Source organism: Marmota monax, unplaced genomic scaffold (genome assembly GCF_021218885.2).
Source record: "Marmota monax isolate L192 unplaced genomic scaffold, Marmota_monax_Labrador192_F-V1.1 WCK01_AAM20220418_F8-fsc00023, whole genome shotgun sequence".
NCBI classification, from domain to species: domain Eukaryota; kingdom Metazoa; phylum Chordata; class Mammalia; order Rodentia; family Sciuridae; genus Marmota; species Marmota monax.
This window is the reverse complement of record NW_026692907.1, coordinates 1,810,434-1,834,827: the sequence shown is the minus strand read 5'-3', so window position 1 is coordinate 1,834,827 and position 24,394 is coordinate 1,810,434. Positions and strand designations below refer to the sequence as shown.

The following is a 24,394-nucleotide window of genomic DNA, read 5'->3' as shown; positions in this document are numbered from 1 at the left end:
GCTGAGGCTGGCTTTGAACTTGCTATCCTCCTCCCCCAGCCTCCCAAGCCACTAGGATTATAGGCATGTGCCACTGTGCCTGGTATAACTTTTTTTTTTTTTTTTGGTGGGGGGTACCAGAGATTGAACTCAGGGCTACTTGACCACTGAACCAAAACCCCAGCCCTATTTTGTATTTTATTTAAAGACAGGGTCTCTCTGAGTTGCTTAACACCTTGCTTTTGCTAAGGCTGGTTTTGAACTCCTGATCCTCCTGCCTCAGTCTCCCAAACTGCTGGTATTAAGGGTGTGCCACCACACCGGGCTGGCCTAAATTTTCTTTTAAATGAAGTTTCATAGTTATGTTTCCTTCACAAAGTTTTATATATTTAGCTCTTACTGGTGGGTTTATAATCCACTTGGAGTTCATTTGTTGAAAAGCCTGCTCTTTTCCCACCGAAATGTTTCCATAGCCTTGTTGAAAATAAACTGACCACAGAATTATGGCATTTTCCTAGATTCTCAATTCTAATGCATCAATTGACATGTTTTTCCTTAAATTTAGCATACTGTGTGTGTGTGTGGGGGGGGGGTATTGGGGATTAAACCCAGGAGCACTATACCACTGAACTACACAACCCCAGCCATTTTTATTATGTATTTATTTTACTTTTACTTTTTTTGTTTTGTTTTTAGATGTTGATGGACTTTTATTTTATTCATTTATTTATATGCGATGCTGAGTATTGAACCCAGTGCCTCATACAATGGAGGCAAGTGCATTGATCCACAACCCCAGCCCCCACCTCGTTTTTTTTATTTTAATATCTTTATTTCATTTTTATGTGGTGCTGAGGGAACCCACTGCCTCATGCATGCCAGGCAAGCGCACTACCACTTGAGCCACATCCCCAGCCCCCCACCCCTTGTTTTTAAAGAGTAAACAGAGTAGGATTTTAAGTAAGAAGAGATGAATTCCTACCATGAGAGAGGGGGGATGATAGCAGAAAAACTCATGTTGGTGTGCCAGCTTAGGAGTTTATATATGGTTTTGGGCAGAGCATGGACCAAAATTTATTTAAAATAGGTATTGAAAAAAGCATCCTGGCCACCATCTGGGTTCTCTTCCATCCTATCTGTGACCATCCTCCTTCCAGTAACTTCCATCTGGGTTCATCCCTGGGACAAAGGATTTGGTTGAAGGTGTTCCCAAGAGTCAGCCTCCAGGTTTTTTACATTTGAAATAAGCCTTAAAGGTACTCCTAAAATGGGGCCCATTATCCTGACTGCCTGGTCATTTTACTATCTATTCTATTTTATTGTCATTTACTGTGAACAGGAAACTGTGAGGATGGCCTTAGGCCTGAGCCTAAGCGATTCTTTATAAACTTTTTAAAAACTCCAGTTTGAAACCTGCAATCCCACTAGGCACACCAAACCGAGGAGCCCACCAGTATTGCCCTCAGGCACAAACAAGTCACTCCCCCCACCCTGATAAACTCAGAGTGAAGCCTCTGGCAGGCTGTCCTCACCTGATAAAAAGGAAAGGACAAAAGATCAGGGTGGGGACCACCAGACCAGATATTTTAACCTCAGGGTAAATGACGGAAGCTGATAAAGATTAAAAGGGGGAGGGGGGGTCAAAAGCCCCCAAATTTAGTATAAATAACAGAGCAAAGGAACAAACATTCAGTCAACCTATACTGATGCACACAAGCTGGAGAGCTTGATGAGGACCTAGATGATGACATCATCATTTGCTAATCCTCTGCATATTCCTCACCACTCTCAAACTCTATAGCCACATCTTGACCCTGGTGAGAATGGAAACTTCTCTCTAAGACCCTCTCCTCAGCCAGCTGTCAACTCTACCCCAGGAGAAGTCTGCCTCGGTCCCAGACCCAATCACCTCGGTCTGAGTGAGTGTGCATCTGCTGGACTTAAAAGCCTAAGGCTTGAGACTTTTGAACTGAACTTGAGCTTAGCACACAGAGGGAATGTCTGTCATTAGCCTGTCAGATTAGGTGTGTTTGCAGTGCTTAGAATTAATTAATCTAGAATTGTCTGCAGTGAATTGATTAATCTAGAAGTTTTTGCTGTGAATTGATTATGTTTATTGTAATGCCTAGCATTAAGGATTGTCATTTTATTGATTAAGAACCTATAGAGTAAAATTGTATTGAATGATCTGAATGAATAAAGCATTGAAAAGGGCAGAAGCATGTGGACATTCTTTATTTCTCCCCCTGGACTGGATAAGTCGCACCTTTTGCCCATCACAACAGGAACCCTGGCTTTGGAAACATGAACAGATTGACCTTTGAAGAGCTATGCAGGAATTCTAGATTTCAAATTTGGGTTCTGGATTTGAGATACTACTTCATCTACATTTAAAAAGCTCAGGAGGTATAGGTATGAGAATCAGAGTTCAAAGCCAGCCTCAGCAACTTAATGAGACCCTAAGAAACTGGTGAGATCCCGTCTCTAAATAAAAAATATAAAAAAGGGCTGGGGATATGGATCAGTGGATAAACACCGCTACCAAAAAACAAACAAAAAACCAACCAAACAAAAAAACCCTCAGGAGAAACAAAAACTGAGGACCCTAAAAACCACAGCTTCTCTCATGTAGGAACACAACAAATGGAGTTGGGGTTCTCTCCTGATTATTATCCCAGTTTTCACCACATAAGCTGTGAACTTGCGGGGCTAGTGGCACATTGATATACACATAGACCTTTACCATTTCCTGGCTTTCAGGGTGCTTAGTGTTCTCCCTATGTGTGAGGATGGCCTTAAGCCTGAGCCTAAGCAATTCTATTTTAAAAACTCCTGTTTGAAACCTCCAGTTTCACCAGGCACATCCAACAGATCCCTCCAGTACAGTCTCAAACTTCCCCTCACCCTGATAAATAGAGTGAGGCCTCTGGTAGGCTGTGAGAAAGGCAAGATCAGGGTGGAGATCACAAGACCAGATGTTTCTGACACCAGGGTAAATGATGTCATGGAGAAATCCCATGGTAGCTGATAAGGATTGAAAGGGGGGGTCAAAGTCCCAAAATTTAGTATAAATAATAGAGCAAATGAACAGGGATTTAGCCAGCCAAAACAAGGATGCACTCGACTGGAGAGCCTGACGAGGACCTGACATCCCATCACTTATCATCGTTTCCTGATCCTCTGTGTGATCCTCACTGCTCTCAAATTCTACCACCTCCTCTGGACCTTGGTGAGAACCACAACTTCTCCCTAGGACCCTCTCCTCAACCATTTGTCCCTCCACGCCAGGAAAAGCCTGCCTTGGTTCTGGACCTGATCTCCTCGGTCTGATTGAGTGTGTGTATCTAGTGGACTTAAAGCCTAAAGCTTGAGACTTTTGACCTTAGCACACAGAGAGAATGTCTGTCATTAGCCTGTCATGATTAAGTGTGCTTGCAGTGCTTAGAATTAATCTACAATTGTTTGCTGTGAATTAATTAATCTAGAATTGTTTGCTGTGAATTGATTATATCTATTGCGGTGCCCAGCATTAAGAATTTTTGTTTTCTTGATTAAGAATCCAGAGTGAAATTGTATTGAGTAACTTGAGGGAATAAAGCATCGAAAGGGGCAGAAGCTCGTAGACATTCTCTATTTCTCCCCTCTACTGCATATGTCGCAATTTTGCCCCATCACGACACTATGGTTTTTTCAGCACCTGTGTAGCACAGAAAGCTAGGGCTCCTGATCTAGGAAAGCAAGCCTATAAACATTCAAATAATGGCGGGATCCAGACCCATAGTGACTAACTTTTACTTTTTGTGGTACTAAGGATGGAGCATTCTACCTCCAAGCTACATCATTAGTCCATTTTATTTTATTTGGAGACAAGGTCTTACTAGGTAGCCAAGATGGGCCTTGGAACTTTTTTTTTTAATATTTATTTTTTAGTTTTAGGTGGACACAATGTCTTTATTTTATTTTTATGTGGTGCTAAGAATTGAACCCAGTGCCTCACACATGCTAAGCAAGCGTGCTACCACTTGAGCAACATCCCCAGCCCGGGCCTTGAAACTTTTGATCCTTCTGCCTCAGCTTCCCAAATTACTGGTATTGTAGGCATGTACCACCATGCTTTATTCTAGTGCTTTAATTTTTTTTTTTTTTGTACTAGGGAGTGAATACAGGGGCACTTAACCACTGAGCCACATCACCAGCCCTTTTTAGCATTTTTATTTAGAGACAGGGTCTCCCTGAGTCACTTAGGGCCTCACTAAGCTGCTGAGGCTGGCTTTGAACTTGTGATCCTCCTGCCTCAGCCTCCCAAGCCACAGGGATTACGGGCATGCGCCACCACACCCGGTAAGCTATTTTTTGGTTTTATTTTTAGCTCTATGATCAATTTAGAGCTAATTCTTTATGTAGTAGAGGTATAAATCAAAGTTCAATTTTTTTTACATATTTATATCCAGTTGTTCCAGCACCATTTGTTACAAAGACTCCTTTCTCCACCAAACTGCTTTGAACCTATGTAAAAATTTAATTAATTTTATATGTATATGTCTATGTCTGTATTCTCTGTTTTGATTCATTAATCTATTTTTCTTTCTTCTTTATATTTTTTTTACTGGGAATTGAGCCCAGGGATGTTTTGCCCCAGGTGTTTGGGGTTTTTTTGTTGTTGTTGTTGTTTAGTTGCAGATGGCCACAATCTTTATTTTTATTTATTGGTTTATTTTTACGTGGTGCTAAGGATCTAACCCAGGACCTCACGCATGCAAGGCAATCGCTCTACCACTGAGTACAACCCAGGCCCCCAGGTGTTTTTATTTGAGACCAGATCTTACTATGTTGCTTAGGGCCTCGTTAAATTGCTGAGGTTGACCTCAAACTTGCCATCCTCCTGCCTCAGCCTCCCCAGTCACCACCAGGCATGTCCTACTTTTATCTATTTTTATGCCTCAACACTTTGGGGCGGGGGGGGGGGTACCAGGGATTGAACCTAGGGGTACTCAATCCCTGAGCCACATCACCAGCCCTTTTTTGTATTTTATTTATCAGCAGGGTCTTGCTGACTTGCTTAGGGCCTTGTTAAACTGCTAAGGCTGGCTTTGAATTCAAGATCCTCCTCCCTCAGCCTCCCAAGCTGCTGGGATTATAGGCATGCACCCCAGCACCTGGCCTGACACTATCTTGATTACTACAGGTTAATATATGTCTGATAACATAAGCCAAATTTGTTCTTCCTTTTTTATTTTTTAGTTGTAGTTAAACACAATACCATTATTTTATTTATTTATCTTTATGTGGTGCTAAGGATCAAACCCAGGGCCTCACACATGCTAGACGTGCACTCTATGGCAGAGCCACAACCTCAGCCCTCTTTTTTGATTCTTGTTATTTCTTTCTCTGTTTATGATGTCTTTAAATTTAAATTTCTCCCCCTCCCCCCCATTTTTTGGCATCAAGGATTGAACCCAGGAGTGTTTTACCACTGAACCACATCCTCAGCCCTTTTTTTATTTTGAGACAGGGTATCATTAAGTTGTTTAGGGCCTATTCTCCTGCCTCAGCCTCCTGAGCCACTGGGATTATAGGCCTGACTCATTTTTTTGGCTTTTTTTTTTCTTTTCTTTTTTGTGGTTCTGGGGATTGAACCCAGGGCCTTGTACATGCAAGGCAAGCACTCTACCAACTGAGCTATATCCCCACTCTACCCCCCTTTTTCTTTGGCTTCTTGAGGTAGAAGTTGAAGTCACTGATTTGAGACATTTCTTCTTTTCTTATGTAGACATTTTGTATTTTTGTTATTGTTTCAGTGCTTGGGATCTAATCCAGGGCCTCATACATGCTAGATAGGCTCTCTACTATTGAACTATACATCTCCGTTCCCATATATAGACTTTTAATGTTACAAATTTCCCTCTTTTATCACATCATCTCATCCATTTTGATGTTATTATGTTCATTCACTCATTTCAAGATACTTTTGTGCATGGCATATAACATGACTTTTTACTGACTCCTTTTAATGTTTTCTTTCCATTACCATTCTCGGTAATTTGATTCTAATGAGCTTTGTTATAATTTTATTACAATTTACTCTACTTGGCCTTTGTTGAGTTTCTTCAATATGTGGTTTTAGTTTCAATCAAATTTGGAGTATTTGCTACTATCACTTTTTCCAATCTTTTTCTGTTCTCCCTCTTTCCACTAGTCAGACTCAAATTACACTTAGGACACTTGATGTTGTACCAAGGGTCACTGAGGTCTAAAATACTTCTTTTATGTATTCCAACTTTATGTTTGGACCATCTCTATTGTTATATCTTCAATTTCACTGATTTTTCCTTTTGGTGTTATCTGCTCTTAAGCTCATTGTATGAGTCACCTTTTTGTGGCTGAGACTAAAATACTTGACAAAAACAATACTAAAAGAGTTAAGTTTTATTTTGGCTCACAGTTTTAGAGGTTTCAGTCCATGGTCAGCTGGCTTTATTACTTGGGCCTGCGGTAAGGCATAACGACATGGTGGAAATGCTTGGCAGAGAAAAGATGCTCAGCTCATGATAGCCAGGAAGCAGACAGTATGTGATTACATCCCATCTTCTACAGTTTCTACTACCTCCCAATAATCTATTCAAATTATTAATCCATTGATGAGGTCAGAGCCCTCATGACCTAGTCACCTCCCAAAAGCCCCATCTCTGAAGACTGCTGCATTAGGGAACACATGAGCCTTTGGGGCCATTCCATATGCAAACTCATGTAGATCTCCCACCCCCATACTTTACCACTGAGCCAAATCCCAGTCCTTTTGATTTTTTAGAGACAAGGTCTTACTAAGTTACTGAGACTGGCTTCAAACTTGTGATCCTCCTGTTTCAGCCTCCCAAGTAGCTAGGATTACACAGGTTTGCCACCACACCTCGAGGTAATTATATTACAACCTTCAAGAAATAAGAATATGGCTGGGTGTGATATTGCTCAGAGGCTGAGGCAGGAGGACCACAAATTCAAAGTCAATCTCAAGGCCCTAATCAATTTAGTGAGACCCTGTCTGTAAATAAAAAGGGCAGGGGATGTGGCTTTGTGGTTAAGTGCCTGCCCCTGGGTTCAATCCCTAGTAACAAACAAACAAAGAATGATATGAAACCTGACCTAAATGTTGCATCTGAGGCTCGGAGTGGAGCTTAGGGTTAGGGTGCTTACCTAATATGTATGAGCCATCCCAGCACCACATTCACACATTCACATCACACACACACACAAACACACACACACACACACACTCTTTTGAAAAATATATTTATAGGGCTGGGGTGTAGCTCAGTAGAGTGCCTGCTTCACACATGCAAGGCACTGGGTTTGATCCTCAGCACCACATAAACATAAATAAATAAAGATATTGTGTCCATCTACAACTAAAAAAAAGATTTAAAAATAAATAAAAAATAAAAATATATTTATATTTGTGTGTATACACACACAGTATACACAAACACACACATATTCTGTTTAACGCTGCCATTTTGCTGGGCATAGTAGCACATGCTTATAATCTCAGCTATTTAAGAGGCTGAGGCAGGAGAATTTTTTTTAGTTCAGGAGTTTGAGGCCTGCCTGGCAACACAAAAAGACTCCATGTCTTAAAATAAATAAATGAACAGGGAAGGAGTGGGGAACTGCTGGGGAGTGATACTGCCCAAATTATATTGTTATGCATGTGCATTATGAATATGTAACAACAAATTCCATCAATATGTACAATTATAATGTGCAAACAAAAATGTGGAAAAAAAATAAATGAATGAATGAAAAGAAAAATACTCTGTTTCTCTAGGGATAATGGGTACTAAAAATAATGTCTTATATAATGAAATTTGGGGTGAATAAAGATTAGGCACTGAAATGTTTGATAAATAGCAGTGACCCTACTTAGGATCTTTTATTCAACAAATGGGACTCACTATAGGTTTGTTTGTTTGTTTGTTTGTTTTTATACTGATCTGTAATCTTTTTTTTTTTTTTAATTTTTTATTTATTTTTTAGTTTTTGGCGGACACAACATCTTTGTTTGTATGTGGTGCTGAAGATTGAACCCGGGCCGCATGCATGCCAGGTGAGCGCACTACCGCTTGAGCCACATCCCCAGCCCCATTGTTTTTTTTTTTTTTAAATATTTTTTTAGTTGTAAGTGGACACAATGCCTATATTTTATTTATTTATTTCTATGTGGTGCTGAGGATCAAACCCAGTGTGCCACAAATGCTTTACCACTGAGCTAAAATCCCAGCCTTCACTATCGTTCTTAATCTTTAAATTCCATGAGGTCAGAACAGTATCTCCATTATAGCACTATCATTCAGTATTGCCAAGCTCCTTCTGAAAGATTCTTTTAGTTTATAACCTCAAATTCTCTTATATTATATCTTTAAAAGTCAGTGTCCTTACAACCTACTACAATACACAAATGAGAAATGGGTTTCTGTGAAAGGAGAATTTCACTTGAAAAGGAAAACTGTAATTCTCTTTTTTGGTACATACGATTCTTGCTGCAGACATGTTGCATGGCCCAAACAGCCCACAGTTGGACTCCTGGTGTTGTGAAGCAGCCAAGTAGTGGGAAAAATGGATTAAAGGATCTAAAATTTCAAAAGAAAAGAATCAAAGTTACATTCTATATGTAGCGTTATTTTCTTTTTCTGATACCAGGGATTGAACTCAGGGGTACTCAACCGCTGAGCCACCTCCCCAACTCTATTTCATATTTTTCTCACCGAGTTGCTTAGTACCTTGCTTTTACTGAAGCTGGCTTTGGATTCTCGATCCTCCTGCCTCAGCTTCCTGGGCTGCTGGGATTACAGGCATGGGCCACCGCACCCGGCTTGTAGTGTTATTTTCTAAGTGGTAATTTCTAAACCTTTCATTTTAGAAATTTCACCTTGTTAATTCTAAATTAATATAAATGAATTTTAGAACATCTTTTCTTTGTCTTAGACTAATTTCAGAAAAGACTGCATTTAGATATATCTTGGTATAGAACATGAAAGGTGATTAGGACACAGAATCAAAAGAGGGGAAAAAAATCTTTCAAAAACACTTTTTTTGGTCTTAAAATACACATTTTGAACATTAAAGGATGTTGATTTAGAAATTAAGAAATGGATAAGTTAGGCGATAACTAATTGAGAATATTCTGAAGGTCTAGAATTAGCTTTTTTATTTCTACTGGTCTTCACAAAAATGGGTAAAACATAAATTGGGGAAGTCAAAAATGTTGGCATCACTAGCACTTACGAAGCAGACAACAAAAATCAGTCATAAAAAAATTAAGAAGCAATCAGGACGTGGGTGTGGTAGCATTAATCCCAGTGGCTTGGGAGGCTGAGGCCAGAGGATTGCAAATTCAAAATCAGCAAGTTAGAGAGACTGTAAGCAACCTAGTAAGACCCTCTCTCAAAATAAAAAATAAAAAGTATGAATTGGCTCAGTGGTTAACCACCCTTGGGTTCAGTCCTTGGTTCAAAAAAGGAAAAAAGAAAGAGAGAAAAGAATAAAAAGCAGCAACCAGGAATACTTTGGGTAATTTAGTAAATTGGCTATCAAGTCACTAAATTTTCATAAAGAGTTAGGAATTCAGTATGCACTTTAATTATTATAGTTTTCCTGAACAAATGTGGTATTACTTCTAGTTCTGTCAATGCTATCACGTTGTTTCAGATCTGTGTGTATTCACACATTGCTTTCTCATCCAAAAATCTCTTGCCCAACTTTAAGTATCTTCAAAACTCAGTAGTAATTCACTTCCTTTAAATATCTTCCAGTATAAGGTTAAGGACTCTTATTTTTAATTTTATAACATTCTATGCACATCTAGCATAATGGTGAATTATATAAAATTCACATTTGATCTGCCTCACTAGAGTATAAGATTCTTGTGTGCAGCACCATGTCTTGGTCATCTTTGAATTCCGAGATTAGAGACAGGGGCTGGGGTTGTGGCTCAGCGGTAGAGCACTTGCCTAGCACGTGCGAGGGCCTGGGTTCAATCCTCAGCACCACATAAAAATAAATAAATAAAATAAAATAAAGGTATTGTATCCAACTACAACTAAAAAATAAAGAGTAGAGACAAATCCTTGGGACTTATATATATAGAAAGAATGATTAATGTATAGGTGACAGAAAAATGTCAAATATTTTGCTACTTTTTTTTTTTTTTTTTGGTTGTACTGGAGACTAAACCCAGGAGTGCTCTACCACTGAGATATATAACCAGACCATCTATTTTATTTTAAAACAGAATCTCACAGCCTGGAGCTTCTGATCCTCCTGCCCCTGCCTCCTGAGTAGCTGGGATTCCTCGGGTGTGCCACCACACCACGCAAAATTTTGCTTCTTTTAAAGCCAGTACTAATAGAGAAAAATTATACATCTAATAGGGGTAATCTTGAAGTATGAAAAATGACTGATTGATTTCAGGGGCACTTGACCACTGAGCCATATCCCCAGCCCTATTTTGTATTTTATTTAGAGATAGGGTCTCAGTGAGTTGCTTAGTGCCTCACTTTAGTTGAGACTGGCTTTGAACTTGTGTTCCTTCTCCCTCAGCCACCTGGGCCACTGGGTTACAGAGCTACTGGGATTATAATATGCCCAGCTGGTCACTAGCTTTGGTCACTAGCTTTTTAATCTTTTTTTTTTTTGTGTGTGTGTGTGTGTGTGTGTGTTGCTTGGGATGGAACAAAGGGCCTCAGGCATGCTAAGCAAACAATCTAATAACTGAGCTATATCCTCGGTGCTCCCACTGGCCATTTACTAATTATCATGTTAATTACCTGTATGCTACCATTTCACACTCTGGAGTTGGCCATTTCAAAATAGCTGAATGCTAGAAGACATAAGACATACAGGAAGAATTATAATAATTATTAATGTCACATTATCATATTATAAGACTCTGATAGTTTAACCAATATGTAATTTTTCTAGAAAATGAAAAATGACCCTACCAGGTCATCAAGAAGAGAATTCCTCTGGCTACGGCTTAATGTCCAAGCTTGTTCTCCTCTTGATATTAAATGTGCAATAATTCCAGCTGCAAAGTAACTGACTTCCACTTCAACACTGTGTAGGAGACTACTGATGTGGTCTATAAAATCTTTCCACATTAATTCAGAATGCAATTCTTGAACTTCAGCTATATTGTTCTGGGAAAAAAAATAATATATAAAAATTAATGCAATACACATACTAAGTGGTTAAGGGAACTGTCTTCAGACACTGAACAACAAACAATGCCAGAAGGTGACTGCTGAGAGGAAAAGTATTCAAAAGGTGCAGTTTCCAGATTACAATGAACCCAAAGAGAACCTTGCTGTTTTGTTGAGTTGAGAAGGCAGAAGTTGTAGTTCAGGGTAGCCAAGCTGCAAAATTTTGTAAAACAGCGTATTGGAAAGGAAAGAGAGAGTGAGTATCAACAGTCAGACACATAGCTACTGGGATTATATACAGAGACAGAGTTGTATAGATGTACCCTCAAATCTTTGGCTGACTAATTATATGATATGGGGTGAAATGCCATGGGGCTGAGTTAGAATAGAAGAAGGAAGGATGGCTAGAAAGGAGACAAACTGGGAAGAAAAAAGAAACTATAATTTTAAATCTAAAACTCTCATGAGGGGCTATTGTTGTGGCTCAGGGGTAGAGCACTTCCTTAGCATACATGAAGCACTGGGTTTAATCCTCAGCACTACATAAAAATAAATAAATAAAATTTAAGTATTGTATCCATCTACAAAGAAAAACATTAAAAATAAATAAATAAACAAATAAAGCCTGCAGGAACACTCTCTCCTTCACTTGCCAGACCTGTTTTCCTCCAGGCCTGAATTTTAAATAAAGGTCCAATAAATCTTAGGGTACTGTAAATTCAATTAAATAGAACCTATATACCTTGTCAGTTTACAGAATGTATTTTTAGACAGATTAAAAGAAGCAGAGAGAGAGAAAGAGAGAATGTTAAAAAGCTATTACATGGGTACAGACTAAGTGCTATTAATTCAACTTAAAGATTCTAAAGAACCAGATCACCCAGAACGACTCTGTTCCTTGATCAAAAGAATGGAGCTCATTAGGCTGATGCTCAACACTTAACAAAGTTTCCTTTAAAAGAAGAAGCCTAAGACCCCAAAAGCGTGTCTCATTTTTTTTGTTTGTTTTGTTTTATATCAGGGATTGAACCCAGTATTCTACCACAGAGCACATCCCCAGTCCATTTTATTTTTTATTTTGATACAGGGACTAAGTTGCTTAGGGCCTCACTAAACTGCTGAAACTTGTCCTTGATCTTGCAATCTTCCTGCCTCAGCCTCCTGAGTCACTGGGATTACAGGCATGCTTTACCATAGCCAGCTGGCATCTCACTCTTGAGTGCCAACACTCCCGGTGCTTTGAGTGCATATCCTGCTCTATTGTTTGCTTTCCTGGGTAAATCTCCTTACTTTTTCTAAATAAACCTCTGCTTGTGCCTCTTTGACACATACTGAAATTCCTTTCTGCAGTGTCAAGAACCTGCCAGGGCAGAATTAAGGTCTCCACTTGAGATACACAATACTTCTGGCAAAGATTTAAAAGAGCTATTATAAATATTACTCAAGATAAAATGAAAACATAAGCATGAGGAAAAAAAAATATATAAGAAAGGGATGTGGCTCACTGGTAGAATATTTGCTTAGAATGCACTGGGTTCAATTCCAAGTACTGCAAAAATTGCTAACTTTGTGGTAATATCTTGCCAATGTTATGGGCCAGGATATATGGGAAATAACCAAACATAACTCCATTTTACCCTGAGACTCCTTGTCATGTAAGAAATGCTTTTCCCATGGGAACACCCTGCCTCTACACCCATCAACAGTTGCTTAGGATAGCATGTTTGGCAATACAAAATGGCAATTCTTATGCAATGTAAAATTGTTCTCTTTTTGATTCCCATTTTTCTTGGACAATGTACCTTGTCAAAGAATGATTGTCTAGATATTAGTAACCATTCTTTAACTTGTAGTCAACTAGTGGGCTGGTGAATAAAGATGGTTCCATCTCCTGCTTTAAGATTGACTTGGTGATTTATTGCAATCTTGCCATAACACCCAGAGGGTGATGCAGGAGGACTGCAAGTTCAAGGCTAGCCTGGACAACTAAGTAACCCCCTGTCTCAAAATAAAATTTAAAAAAGGGTTGGGGATGTAGCTTAATGGTGGATTGCTTGCTTACCCAGCATGCTCAAATCCCTGAATTCAATATTAAGTACTCCAGACAGAGAGAAGAGAGAAGAAGAGGGAAGAGGAGAGAAGAGAAGAAAGGAGAAGGAAGGGAAGAAGAGGAGAGAGGGAAGGAAAGGACAGGAGAGGGGAGGGGAGAAAGAACAAACAGGAGAAATATCAATTCCTCTCTCTCTTGGCGTATTACTGATTATACTCGGGGTGCTCTACCATTGAGCCAAATCTCAGGCCCCCCGCCTTTAAAATATATATGTATTTTTTAGTTAGACACAATATCTTTATTTTATTTATTTATTTTTATGTGGTGCTGAGACTCAAACCCAGTGCCTCACATAAGCGAGGCATGAGCTCTACTACTGAGCCACAACCCAGCCCCAGCCCCCCCTTTTTTTGAGATAAGGTTTTGCTAAATTGCCCAACTTGCCTTTGAATTTGCAATTCTCTGGCCTCAGCCTTCTGAGTACTGGGATTATTGGCGTGTGCTCCCATCACCTGTTCAGCAGCAGCTTTCAATGTATTCCCCCAGAAGGAAACAAAGAGCTTGGGATTTAACAGGAAATGTTTATATCTTACCAAAAGTCCTAGAACTTTCTGTTGAATGGATGACTCAGTTGGGAAAGACTGTAACAAAGAAAGGGAAACCTGTAATTACCCAAAGAACCAAAGATAACAAATAAATGCATAAATAAGTAAATCAATGTTAAAACAGTAGACTAAGTTCTCATTCTAACCTCCAGAACTCTCATGAAGAGTTCTAAGCCTTGGTTTTCAATAAAGTGTCTGCAAGTGGTTGGGGATTCATCTGTGAGGTTCCAAAGTGCACTCAAAGTAAACTTCAATGTAGTATCCACTGAATTTTGGTTGGTTTTCTGCTTCACTATTTGAAGAAGTTGCTAAAAGAAGTAAAACAGAATTAATTTTTCATTATTGAATTGTCATTATAATTTGTGATTTTTTGTTTTTTTTTTTTTTTTTTTTTGGTGCTAGGGATTGAACCCAGGGCCTCATACATTTTAGGCAAGTGCTCCAAACCTGAGCTATATCCCTACCCCTTTTTATTTTGAGACAGGATCTCACTAAGATGCTCAGGTTGGCCTTGAATTTGCAATCCTCCTATCTCAGCCTCCAAAGTTATTGAGATTACAGGAGTGCACCAGCATACCTAGGCCCAGTCCTTTCTTAAACATTTTGAGACAGGGTTTTTCTAAAGTGCCCAGGCTGGCCTTGAACTTGTGATCCTCCTGCATTACTGGGATTATAGGTGCAGGACTTTTTTTTTTTTTTCCTTAAACCTCCAGTACCGGGGATTGAATCTAGGTCCATTCTACACCCCAGCCCTTTCTTTTATTTATTTATTTTTTAATATTTACTTTTTGGTTTTAGGTGGACACAATATCTTTATTTTACATTTATGTGGAGCTGAGGACTGAACCAAGGGCCTTGTACCTTCTAGGCGAGCACTCTACTACTGAGCCACAACCCCAGCCCCCAGCCCTATCTTATTTTTTATTTTGAGATAGGGATTCACTAAATGCTGAGGCTGGCTTCAAACTTGCAATCTTTCTGCCTTAGCCTCCTGAGTCACTGGGATTACAAGCATGCACTACCACACTGGGCTAGATAGGACTTTGTTGTTGTTGTTGTTTTTGTACCAGGGATTAAACCCAGGGTGCTTACTCACTGAGCCATATTCCCAGCCCATGTTTTATTTTGAGACAGTATCTAAGTTGCAGGGGCTAGCTTTGAACTTGTGATCCTCTTGCCTCAGCTTCCCAAATCACTGGAATTACAGATATGTGCCACATAACCCAGCTAGATAGGATCTTATTACTATGTAGGCCCCAGGATCTTAATGCTTATGTAGGCCCCAAAGGTTCAAGTAATTTGCTTAAAATTCACAAGTAAGATTACAAATTAGAATCTAGGTCATCTTACTCAGGGCTTTCTCCATCTGTTAAGGCATGAAGTTGCTTCTTGAAAATAAATGAATACATCCATTAAGAAGTAATAAAGGGGCTGGGGTTGTGGCTCAGTGGTGTAGTGCTTGCCTTGCATGCGTGAGTCCCTGGGTTCAATCCTCAGCAACCCATAAAATAAATAAATAAAAAGTAAAGACATCAGGTCCATCCGCAACTAAAAAATATTAAAAAAAAAAAAAAAAAAAGAAGTAATAAAAAAGCCAGGTGCAGGGGTGCACGCCTATATCCCAGCATCTGGGGAGGCTGACACAGGAGGATCATGAGTTCAAACAGAGCCTCAGCAAAAGTGAAGCACAGAGCAACTCAGTGAGACTCTGTCTCTAAATAAAATACAAAATAGGGCTGGGGATGTGGCTCAGTGGTTGAGTGCCCCTGAATTCAATCCCTGGTACTCCCCCCCCAAAAAAAAAAGAAGAAATAATAAATTGTTTTAAAAAAATAGAAGCTGAGGGTGTAATTCAGTAGACCAGCACTTGCCTAGCATGTAAAAGCTCTGAAGTCAGTCCCCAGTACCAAGCTAGGCATGGTGGTGCTCACTTAGAATCCTAACTACTCAGGAGGCTGAGACAAGGAGGATCACAAGTTCCAGACCAGCGTAGACAACTTAGTGAGACTCTGTCAGCAGTAGAACATCACTGGGTTCAAACCCTAATACCAGAAAAACACACACGTGTGTACAGGTATATAGGTGTATACAGTCAGGAGATACAAAACACTGCCTGAAAATAAGAAAAATAAATAACATCTAGTAGACTGCAGAGAGGAGATAATGAGCTTACCCTGACAATGAAGAGCTCAGCACCAAGCTGTGCAGTTTGTTCTGTAGAAAGCTAGAAACAAGCATAAGACAAAGTAAATGTCCAAAAACTAATAGTGTGAGTTTACTACCATTTATTTTAATAGACTCTAAAGCCAAAATATCTGACCAACTTGGAATTCTCGAATATTTAATGCAGCTTGAATAAGTAGGCTGGCCAAGAGGCTTAATGATATTTCTAGGACTCAGAGGATGGGGGCAGATGGTAACTGTAATGGGAAACAACTTCCTATAGAAAATTATTCGGCAAGAGTTGAGGTACCTTGGCAGCTAGGATGGAAATGATAGCAACTGCCATCCTTTGCATATTTTGATCCTCGTGGTTGCAGAGCCACTGCATGACAAGCTTGGCTGCTTCAAACCTGAAAACACATATAGGGTTTCATGAGTTAATTCTGGAGGCCCGTAATTAGTTTCAGAGCTCTAGCTGGGAATTGATGCTATAACTGAAGTAGGTGAAATCAGAAAGTGAAAATTCCTCTTAACTGATAGAGAATAAACAATTACACTTAATGTTTTCTAGATGATGCCTTATTAATTCTGACATTTTATAAAGAATTAACAATTTGGAAAATAAGGTCAAAACTACATTTCATCTTCTAGAATTATCACCTATTTTATATTTCTATACTACAGGGACTTTGTTATTTTTATTTTATTTTATTTTTGGTACCAGGGATTGAACTCAGGCGCACTCAACCACTGAGCCACATACCCAGCCCTGTTGTGTATTTTATTTAGAGACAAGGTGTCACTGAGTTGCTTAGTGCCTTGCCATTGCTGGAGCTGGCTTTGAACTCAAGATCCTCCTGGCTGAGCCTCCTGAGCCACTGTAATTACAGGCGTGTGCTACCATGCCTACCTATACCACAGTGTTAATTTAAGCATTTTCTGGGCTCCTCATAGCACATAGCAAAAATAGGGACATTCATTAATTCACAAACATTTACTGAAAATCTGCTTTGTTCCAGAGTGTTCTTAGTGGTAGAGATAGAGCAGTGACCAAAGCAAAAAAAAGAAAAAAAAAAGAAATCCTTCTCATAGATTTTATATCTAGGGAAGAAGAAAAAAGACATTAAATCAGGTAAATAAATAAAATATATGGTATGGCATATACTACAAAAAATAATAAGCAGGGAAAGAGAAGATATGAAATGGTAAAATTTTATTTATGGACACTTAGTAAGTAAAGTAAAGCCTTTTTAACTTTTTGAAGAAGTATAAGAGCAAGCCACATTAATGTAAAAGGAAAAGCATTCAGGGTAGAGAGATAGGAAATTACATGGACATGAATTGTGATGCACCTGGAGGTTTTGAGAAATAGCATGGAAGCCAGTGAGGCCAGAACAGAGAAAAGCAGGGCAAGACTCTGAGATGAAGTCAGAGATGGATAACAGGGGAACCAGATAAAGAGTTTTAGTAAAGAATTAGCTTGACCTGGGTTTTAGCTCAGTGGTAGAGCTAAAACCCAGCACATACGAGGCACTGGGTTCAATCTTCAGCACCACATAAAAATAAATAAAATAAAGGTACTGTGTCTACCTGCAACTAAAGAAAATTAAAAAAAAAAAAAAAGAAAGAAATTAGCTTGCTAGGCAGTAGTGCATACCTTAATCCCAGCTACTCAGGAGGCAGAGGCAGGAGGATCACAAGTTTGAAGCAAGCTTAGGCAACATAGCACAAGACCCTGTCTCAAAATAAAAAGTTAATAGGTCTAGAGATGTAGCTCAGTGGTGGAGCACTCACCTAGCATGTGTGCTTAATCCACAGTATGCGAAAAAAAAAAAAAAAAGAATTAGCTTTTTCTCTGAATGAGATAAAAAGACATGGAAGCTTTCTGAGTACAGATATGACAGGCACTGACTAATGGTTTATTTTGTTTTTTGGTACTGTGGATTGAATCTAGGGATGCTTTCCCAAAGAGCTATATCCTCTGTCATTTTTATTTTTGATTCTGAGATAAGATTTCACTAAATTGCTGAGCTGGCCTCAAACTTGAAAACCTCCTATCTCAGGCTCCCAAGTCACTGGGATTATAGGCATGTGCCATTGCACCAGGCCCAATTCACTGATGTTTTTTAATAGGATTACTCTATTAGCTATGTGTAGAATGAGCATCAGAAGGCAAGAGACAGAAGCAGGAGAGCAGTTCAAAAGCTAGTACAATAATTCAAAAAGAAAATCACTTTTAGTCTAGTCTGGGTGGTAGAAATGTCAGTAGAGAAAAATTGTAGAATTCTGGATATATTTTGAAATAGGGATTGAACCCAGGGTTTTGTGCATGCAAGGCAAGCCCTTTACCAACTAAGCTATATTCCCAGCCCAGTAAGTCATTGTTGACTTCTCAAACCCTTAGTGTTTTATTTATAACTCAATCGGAGATCCATAATCATCCAGAGACTCACCTGAGTCCTCCCAATGGCTTGTGAGGTTCTTGAGGAAAGGAACCATATCCTATTTATATCTTTATGCCAGATACCCAATACAGTGATTAACAAATAAGTAGTGTTTCATAAATGTTGGCTGAATGATTATATTGAGATTGATGTTATGCAACTTCCCTCATTTAATGTTACCTCCTTTTATTCCCAAGGCCATCTCTGAGCAGGCATATTTTATTTTATTTGTATAGCTGTGTGGAACTGGGAATCCAATCTAGGGCTTCATGCATGTTAGGCAAATGCCCTTATCACTGAGCTGTGTTATTACATCCCCAACCCAGGGACACTTTACCACTGAGGTATATCCCCAGCCCTTTCTATATTTTACTTTGAGACAAGGTCTCACTAAGTGGTTGAGGCTAGCCTTGAATTTGCAATCATCCTATGTCAGCTTCCAAAGTCACTGGGATTACAAGTGTGTGCCACTGTGCCAAGCCCAGCCCAACCCAGCATTCTTTTTTTGGTACTAGGTATTGAACCTAGGGCCACACCCCCAGCCCTTTTTATATTTTGTTTAGAGACACAGTCTCACTAAGTTGCTTAGGACCTCATTAAATTTCTAAGGCTGGCTTTGAACTTGCAATCCTCCTGCCTTGGCCTCCTGAGCCCCTAGGATTACAAGTATATTCCAACCCAGCAGTTTTAGATTTATAAGGTGGTTCTGTTTCCATTGCTTTCCCTTCAGTTTGTGTCTGCATGTTAGCAGTAAACTTGTCACAGAACTTAGGCATGATGTTGCTACTGTACAGCATTATAGAATTCTAGGATGGATCCACACTTTCAAATCTTTGCTTCTTCTTCTTTTTTTTTTTTTTTTTTTGCTACTAAAGATTAAACTCAGGGTTTCAGGAATGCTAGGCAAGTACTCTACCACTGAGGGACATCCTCAACCCTTTTTATTTTGAAAATCTCAGCTAGCCAATCCCTAAAAAAAAAATGCCAAATGTCTTCTTTGATATAAGGAGAGTAACTAAGAACAGAGTAGGGACGAAGAGCATGAGAAGAAGATTAACATTAAACAGGGATGAGAGGTGGGAGGGAAAGGGAGAGAGAAGGGAAATTGCATGGACATGGAAGGAGACCCTCAGGGTTACACAAAATTACATACAAGAGGAAGTGAGGGGAAAGGGAAAAATAATACAAAGGGGAGAAATGAATGACAGTAGAGGGGGTAGAGAGAGAAGAGGGGAGGGGAGGGGAGGGGAGGGGAGGGGAGGGGGGATAGTAGAGGATAGGAAAGGCAGCAGAATACAACAGACACTAGTATGGCAATATGTAAATCAATGGATGTGTAATTGATGTGATTCTGCAATCTGTATACGGGGTAAAAATGGGAGTTCATAACCCACTTGAATCAAAGTGTGAAATATGATATATCAAGAACTATGTAATGTTTTGAACAACCAACAATTAAAAAAAAAGAAAAAGAAAAAGAAAATCTCACTAAATTGGCCACGATGACCTTGAACTGTGATTCTGCTGCCTCAGCCTTCAGAGTTGCTAGAATTACAGCTGTGCACTACCATGCCCGGCTAAGTGTATAGATTTTGAAGCCAGGTTTTGACTTCCAGTTACTCAATGATAATAATAAAATGAATTATTTTATCATGTAAAGCAATGCAGTCAAATCATTAAGAGCATCATATACTTTGGAGTCAGCCCGGATTCGAATACCAGTTTTATCACTTAGTAATTTTGGGACCCTGGTAAATTCCTTAATTCCTCTGAACTTCAATATTTTTATCTGTAAAATAACAACAAAAACATTCCATAAGGTTGCTGTGAGGATTAAACATCACATGGACTGGGATATAGTTCAGTGACAGAGCATTTGCTTAGTATAAGCAAGGCCCAGGGTTTGATTCTCAGCACTGCAAATATGCAAATAATAATAATATCACATACAAGCTCACAAACTTAGTACAAAACTTGTGACATAATAAGTTCTTGATAAAGGTTAATTTTTACTAGTATTATTATTATTTACTCTTTTTGTGCTTTTATTCATGCAATTTCTACAACATAAAACAACTCTATCATACCTTATCTTTAAAACTATTTATATATTATGGATATAAAAAGTAGAGACTCTGAAGTCAGCCTGGATTTATATTTTTGTTTGTTTGTTTTTTATTTTATTTTTTGCAGTGCTGGAGATCAAATCCAGGGCCCCTGCATACTAGGCCACACTCTTACCACTGAGCCACATGCCCAGCCCACCAGTCTAGATTTAAATCTATACTACTCTAGTTATTATCTTCATTACCTTGAACTTGTTATTAAGCCTTTCTGTGCCTGTCTCCTCATCTATAAAATGAACATAAGAATAACAATATTACTGATTGTTGTAAGGACTGACTAAGCATATGAAAAACATTTGGGAATGGTGCGTGACGCATTCATTATTATTATATCAAGTGCCATCACTAACATGAAGATGTTTTTTTTTTCCAGTGCTAGGAATTAAACCCAGGGCTTTGCACATGCTAGGCAAGTGCTCAACCTGAGCTACCTCCCAGCTCTTTTATTTTGAGGCAAGAATCCCACTAAGTTTCCCAGGCCTGCCTCAGCCTCCTGAGTAGCTTGTATTGTAGGTATGCATGAGCTTAGTTTCAATGATCACCAATCATATATCACCTTTCTTTCCTTGCTTGGGGTTCTAGTGAATTTTTCCAACATCTCTTCTATGAAAACTTCTGTCTCTTGTTATACTCATTTAGTTACTCATCCACCCATCCATTAAATATTCACATAAACACTAGAGACAGGACTGGGGTTGTGGCTCAGTGGTACAGCACTTGCCTACCATCTGTGAGGTACTGGGTTCAATTCTCAGCACCGCATATAAATAAATGAATAAAATAAAAGGCCCACCATCATCTAAAAAAATATTAAAAAAGAAAAACAAAAACACACACCAGAGCCAGGTGCGATGGTACACGCCTGTAATTCCAGCAGTACAGGAGGCTGAGGCAGGAGGATCTCAAGTTCCAAGCCAGCCTCAGTAACTTCAAGGCACTAAGCAACTCAGTAAAAGCCTGTTTCTAAATAATACACAAAATAGGGTTGGGGATGTGGCTCAGTGGAGTGCCCCTGCCCCTGGGTTCAATCACTGGTAACCAAACACACACACACACACACACACACACACACACTAGAGACAAAAAGATGAATCAGTCACAGCCTCTGGCCACAAAGAAGCTCAATTCTAACACGATGCATTGGCTAGAACAGAGGGAGGCAAACTATAACCTGTGGGCCAGGCTGCCTGTTTTGTAAAGTTTGTTGGAACTGATCCCACTCATTTGTTTACATATTGTCTATGGCTGCTCTTTACAATGAGTTAAGTTTTTTCAATAGAGACCCTATAGCCCACAGCCTAAAATATTTATAATTTGGTTCTTTAAGAAAACTTGCCAGTACTTGGGCTAAATTTTAATCTTCTTTAGGAGAGTGAGAAAGTCTTTCCCACCTTTGATTTCATTTCAACCATAGGCATAGAGGTTCGGTGTTCACAAAATAAAATTAGCAATCTACCCCGAGACATAGTTATATTTTTATACAAATATTTATTTCCAATAATAGATGCAATGCCTCATCCCTTAGCCATACCAGATAACAGTGTACTCTATATCCAAATAAAAGTAAATCATGGCTGGTTGTGATGGCTTGGGAGATCAATGGCTTGGGAGGCCAAAGCAGGAGGATCACAAGTTCAAAGCCAGGCTCAGCAACTTAATAAGGCTCTCAGTAACTTATATCCTGTCTCTAAATAAAATTTTAAAAATGGGCTGGGGATGTAGCTCAGTGGGTAAGCACCCAGGAGTTCAATTCCCAGTATCAAAAATAAATAAATCTCGGGTTGGGGTTATGGCTCAGCGGTAGAGCGCTCACCTCACACGTGCGAGGTCCTGGGTTCGATCCTCAGCACCACATATAAATAGTTATTGGGTTCAACTACAAATACAAAAATAAATATTTAAAAAAATATAAATAAATCAATCTCAATAAAATTGCCGCTCAAGAAACGTGCTTCATTAAGTCATAAATTTCCTTTTCAAAATGCCATCGTTAAAAGAATGTTTAAATAGTAAAATGAAGGAAAAAAAAAATTACTGTTTTTTGTTTTTTTTTATTTTTTAGTTATCGGCAGACACAACATCTTTATATGTGGTGCTGAGGATCGAACCCGGGCCGCACGAATGCCAGGCAAGCACGCTACCGCTTGAGCCACATCCCAGCCCCAAAAATTACTGTTAAAACTCCCAAAGTACAACTTAAGACAACAAGAGACCCTTTTACATGTAATGGAATCCGATTACATTGCTTCCATTAGCCTCTGCTTAAAATGTTTCTTCCATAATTTAATACTGAATAATGATAATAATAAAGAGGTTTTTTACAGAGAAAAGAACTAGAAGGCCTGAGTCTTTCCAGCATTGCAGTCATCAGTCACAAAACCACAGGCAAGGCACTGAACCTAAGACTTAGTTTCTTCATCTTTCTTTTTTTTTCAGTACTGGGCTCAATTCCCAGTACTGGGTGGCATTCTACCACTGAGCTATATCTCCAGTCCTTTTTAATATTTTTTAATTATTTTTTGGGGGGGTGGTGCTGGGGATTGAACCCAGGGTTTTATGCATGCCAGGCAAGCATTCTACCAACTGAGCTTTATCTCCAGCCCAAACATTTTTTTTTCATTTTGACACAGGGTCTTACTAAGTTGCTAAGGCTGGCCTGGAACTTGTGATACTTCTGCCTCAGCTTCCCAAGTCACTAAGATTATAGGCATGCACCACTGTGCCCAGCCGGGCTCTTCAACTTTTAAATGGGGATAATAATACTAATAGCACACAATATTATGTGGATACTTTGCAAACTATAACCAATATAATTTATTTTATAAATATAAAATAAAGGGGGCTGGGATTGTGGCTCAGTGGTTAGAGTGCTCGCCTGATATGATGCACTGGGATTGGATCCTCAGCACCACATAAATTGTGTCGATCTAAAACTAAAAAATAAATATTTTTTAAAAATAAATAAATAAATATAAAATAAGGGCCAATAAGCTCTTGCTAATGTCAAAAGCATTAAATCTGAGAAAGATTAAGCATTCTTTAAATGAGTCAACCACAATTCCATCTACTCAATTAATCTTACCTCAAGGATATCCTAACCAATAAGAAATGACCCAAGACAGAATTCTAAAATTCCAAATTTTAATTTTTATGGCTATCACTTGCCTGTTAAATGGAACATCTTGAAGGATCCGGTCACTGCAAAGTGAAAGGAGGCAATTCTTCTGTAACTAAAGAATCAAAGGAAGAAAAAAAAATCCTAAATAAAACATCACTCTTTATTTGCTTATTTGGTTTTTAGTTTTTTAGGAGGGAGTCCTGGGGATGGAAACCAGGATCTTATTCATGCTAGGCAAATGCTCTATCACCAAGCTATACTCCAGTCCTTAAATTTTGATATAGGGTCTTACTTTACTGCCCAGGATGGCCCTGAATTTGATATACTCCTGTCTCAGCCTTCCAAGTAGCTGGATTACAGATGTGTGCAATTATGTAATAATGTGTGCCACTGCGCAGAACTCTTAGCTTTTTTTTTTTGGCAGGATGGGATACTTAGATTAAACCAAGGGTGCTTTACCACTGAGCTACTTCCCCAGCCTTATTTATTTATTTGTTTATTTTGAGGCAGTGTCTCACCAAGTTCTTCAGGGCCTTGCTGAATTGCTGAAGCAGGCCTCAAACTTGGGACCCCTCTGCCTCAGCTTCCGCTGGAACACCATGCCTGCCAGCTCTGTTATCTTTTATTAGAAAAGGAAGAAAACTGATGGAATACTAGTTACTTCTTACAACCTTCATTCTGCCCATCTATTTATTTTGTTTTGTTTCTGTGGTG

General features: G+C 39.1%; 1 protein-coding gene across 3 annotated transcripts in view; it reads right to left on the bottom strand.

Annotated features, from left to right (window-relative positions):
* Positions 1–24,394, bottom strand: part of Zyg11b (zyg-11 family member B, cell cycle regulator) — a 71,258-nt gene that overhangs the window by 7,724 nt on the left and 39,140 nt on the right. For all 3 annotated transcript variants that reach the window (XM_058581464.1, XM_046450876.2, XM_058581465.1), the window contains 8 exons: positions 23,728–23,792; positions 16,303–16,402; positions 16,003–16,053; positions 13,976–14,137; positions 13,818–13,865; positions 10,974–11,171; positions 10,800–10,852; positions 8,506–8,603 (listed from right to left, as the gene is read on the bottom strand). In XM_058581464.1, the coding sequence (XP_058437447.1) occupies positions 8,506–8,603; positions 10,800–10,852; positions 10,974–11,171; positions 13,818–13,865; positions 13,976–14,137; positions 16,003–16,053; positions 16,303–16,402; positions 23,728–23,792 (775 nt within the window). The remainder of the gene's footprint in view (positions 1–8,505; positions 8,604–10,799; positions 10,853–10,973; positions 11,172–13,817; positions 13,866–13,975; positions 14,138–16,002; positions 16,054–16,302; positions 16,403–23,727; positions 23,793–24,394) is intronic.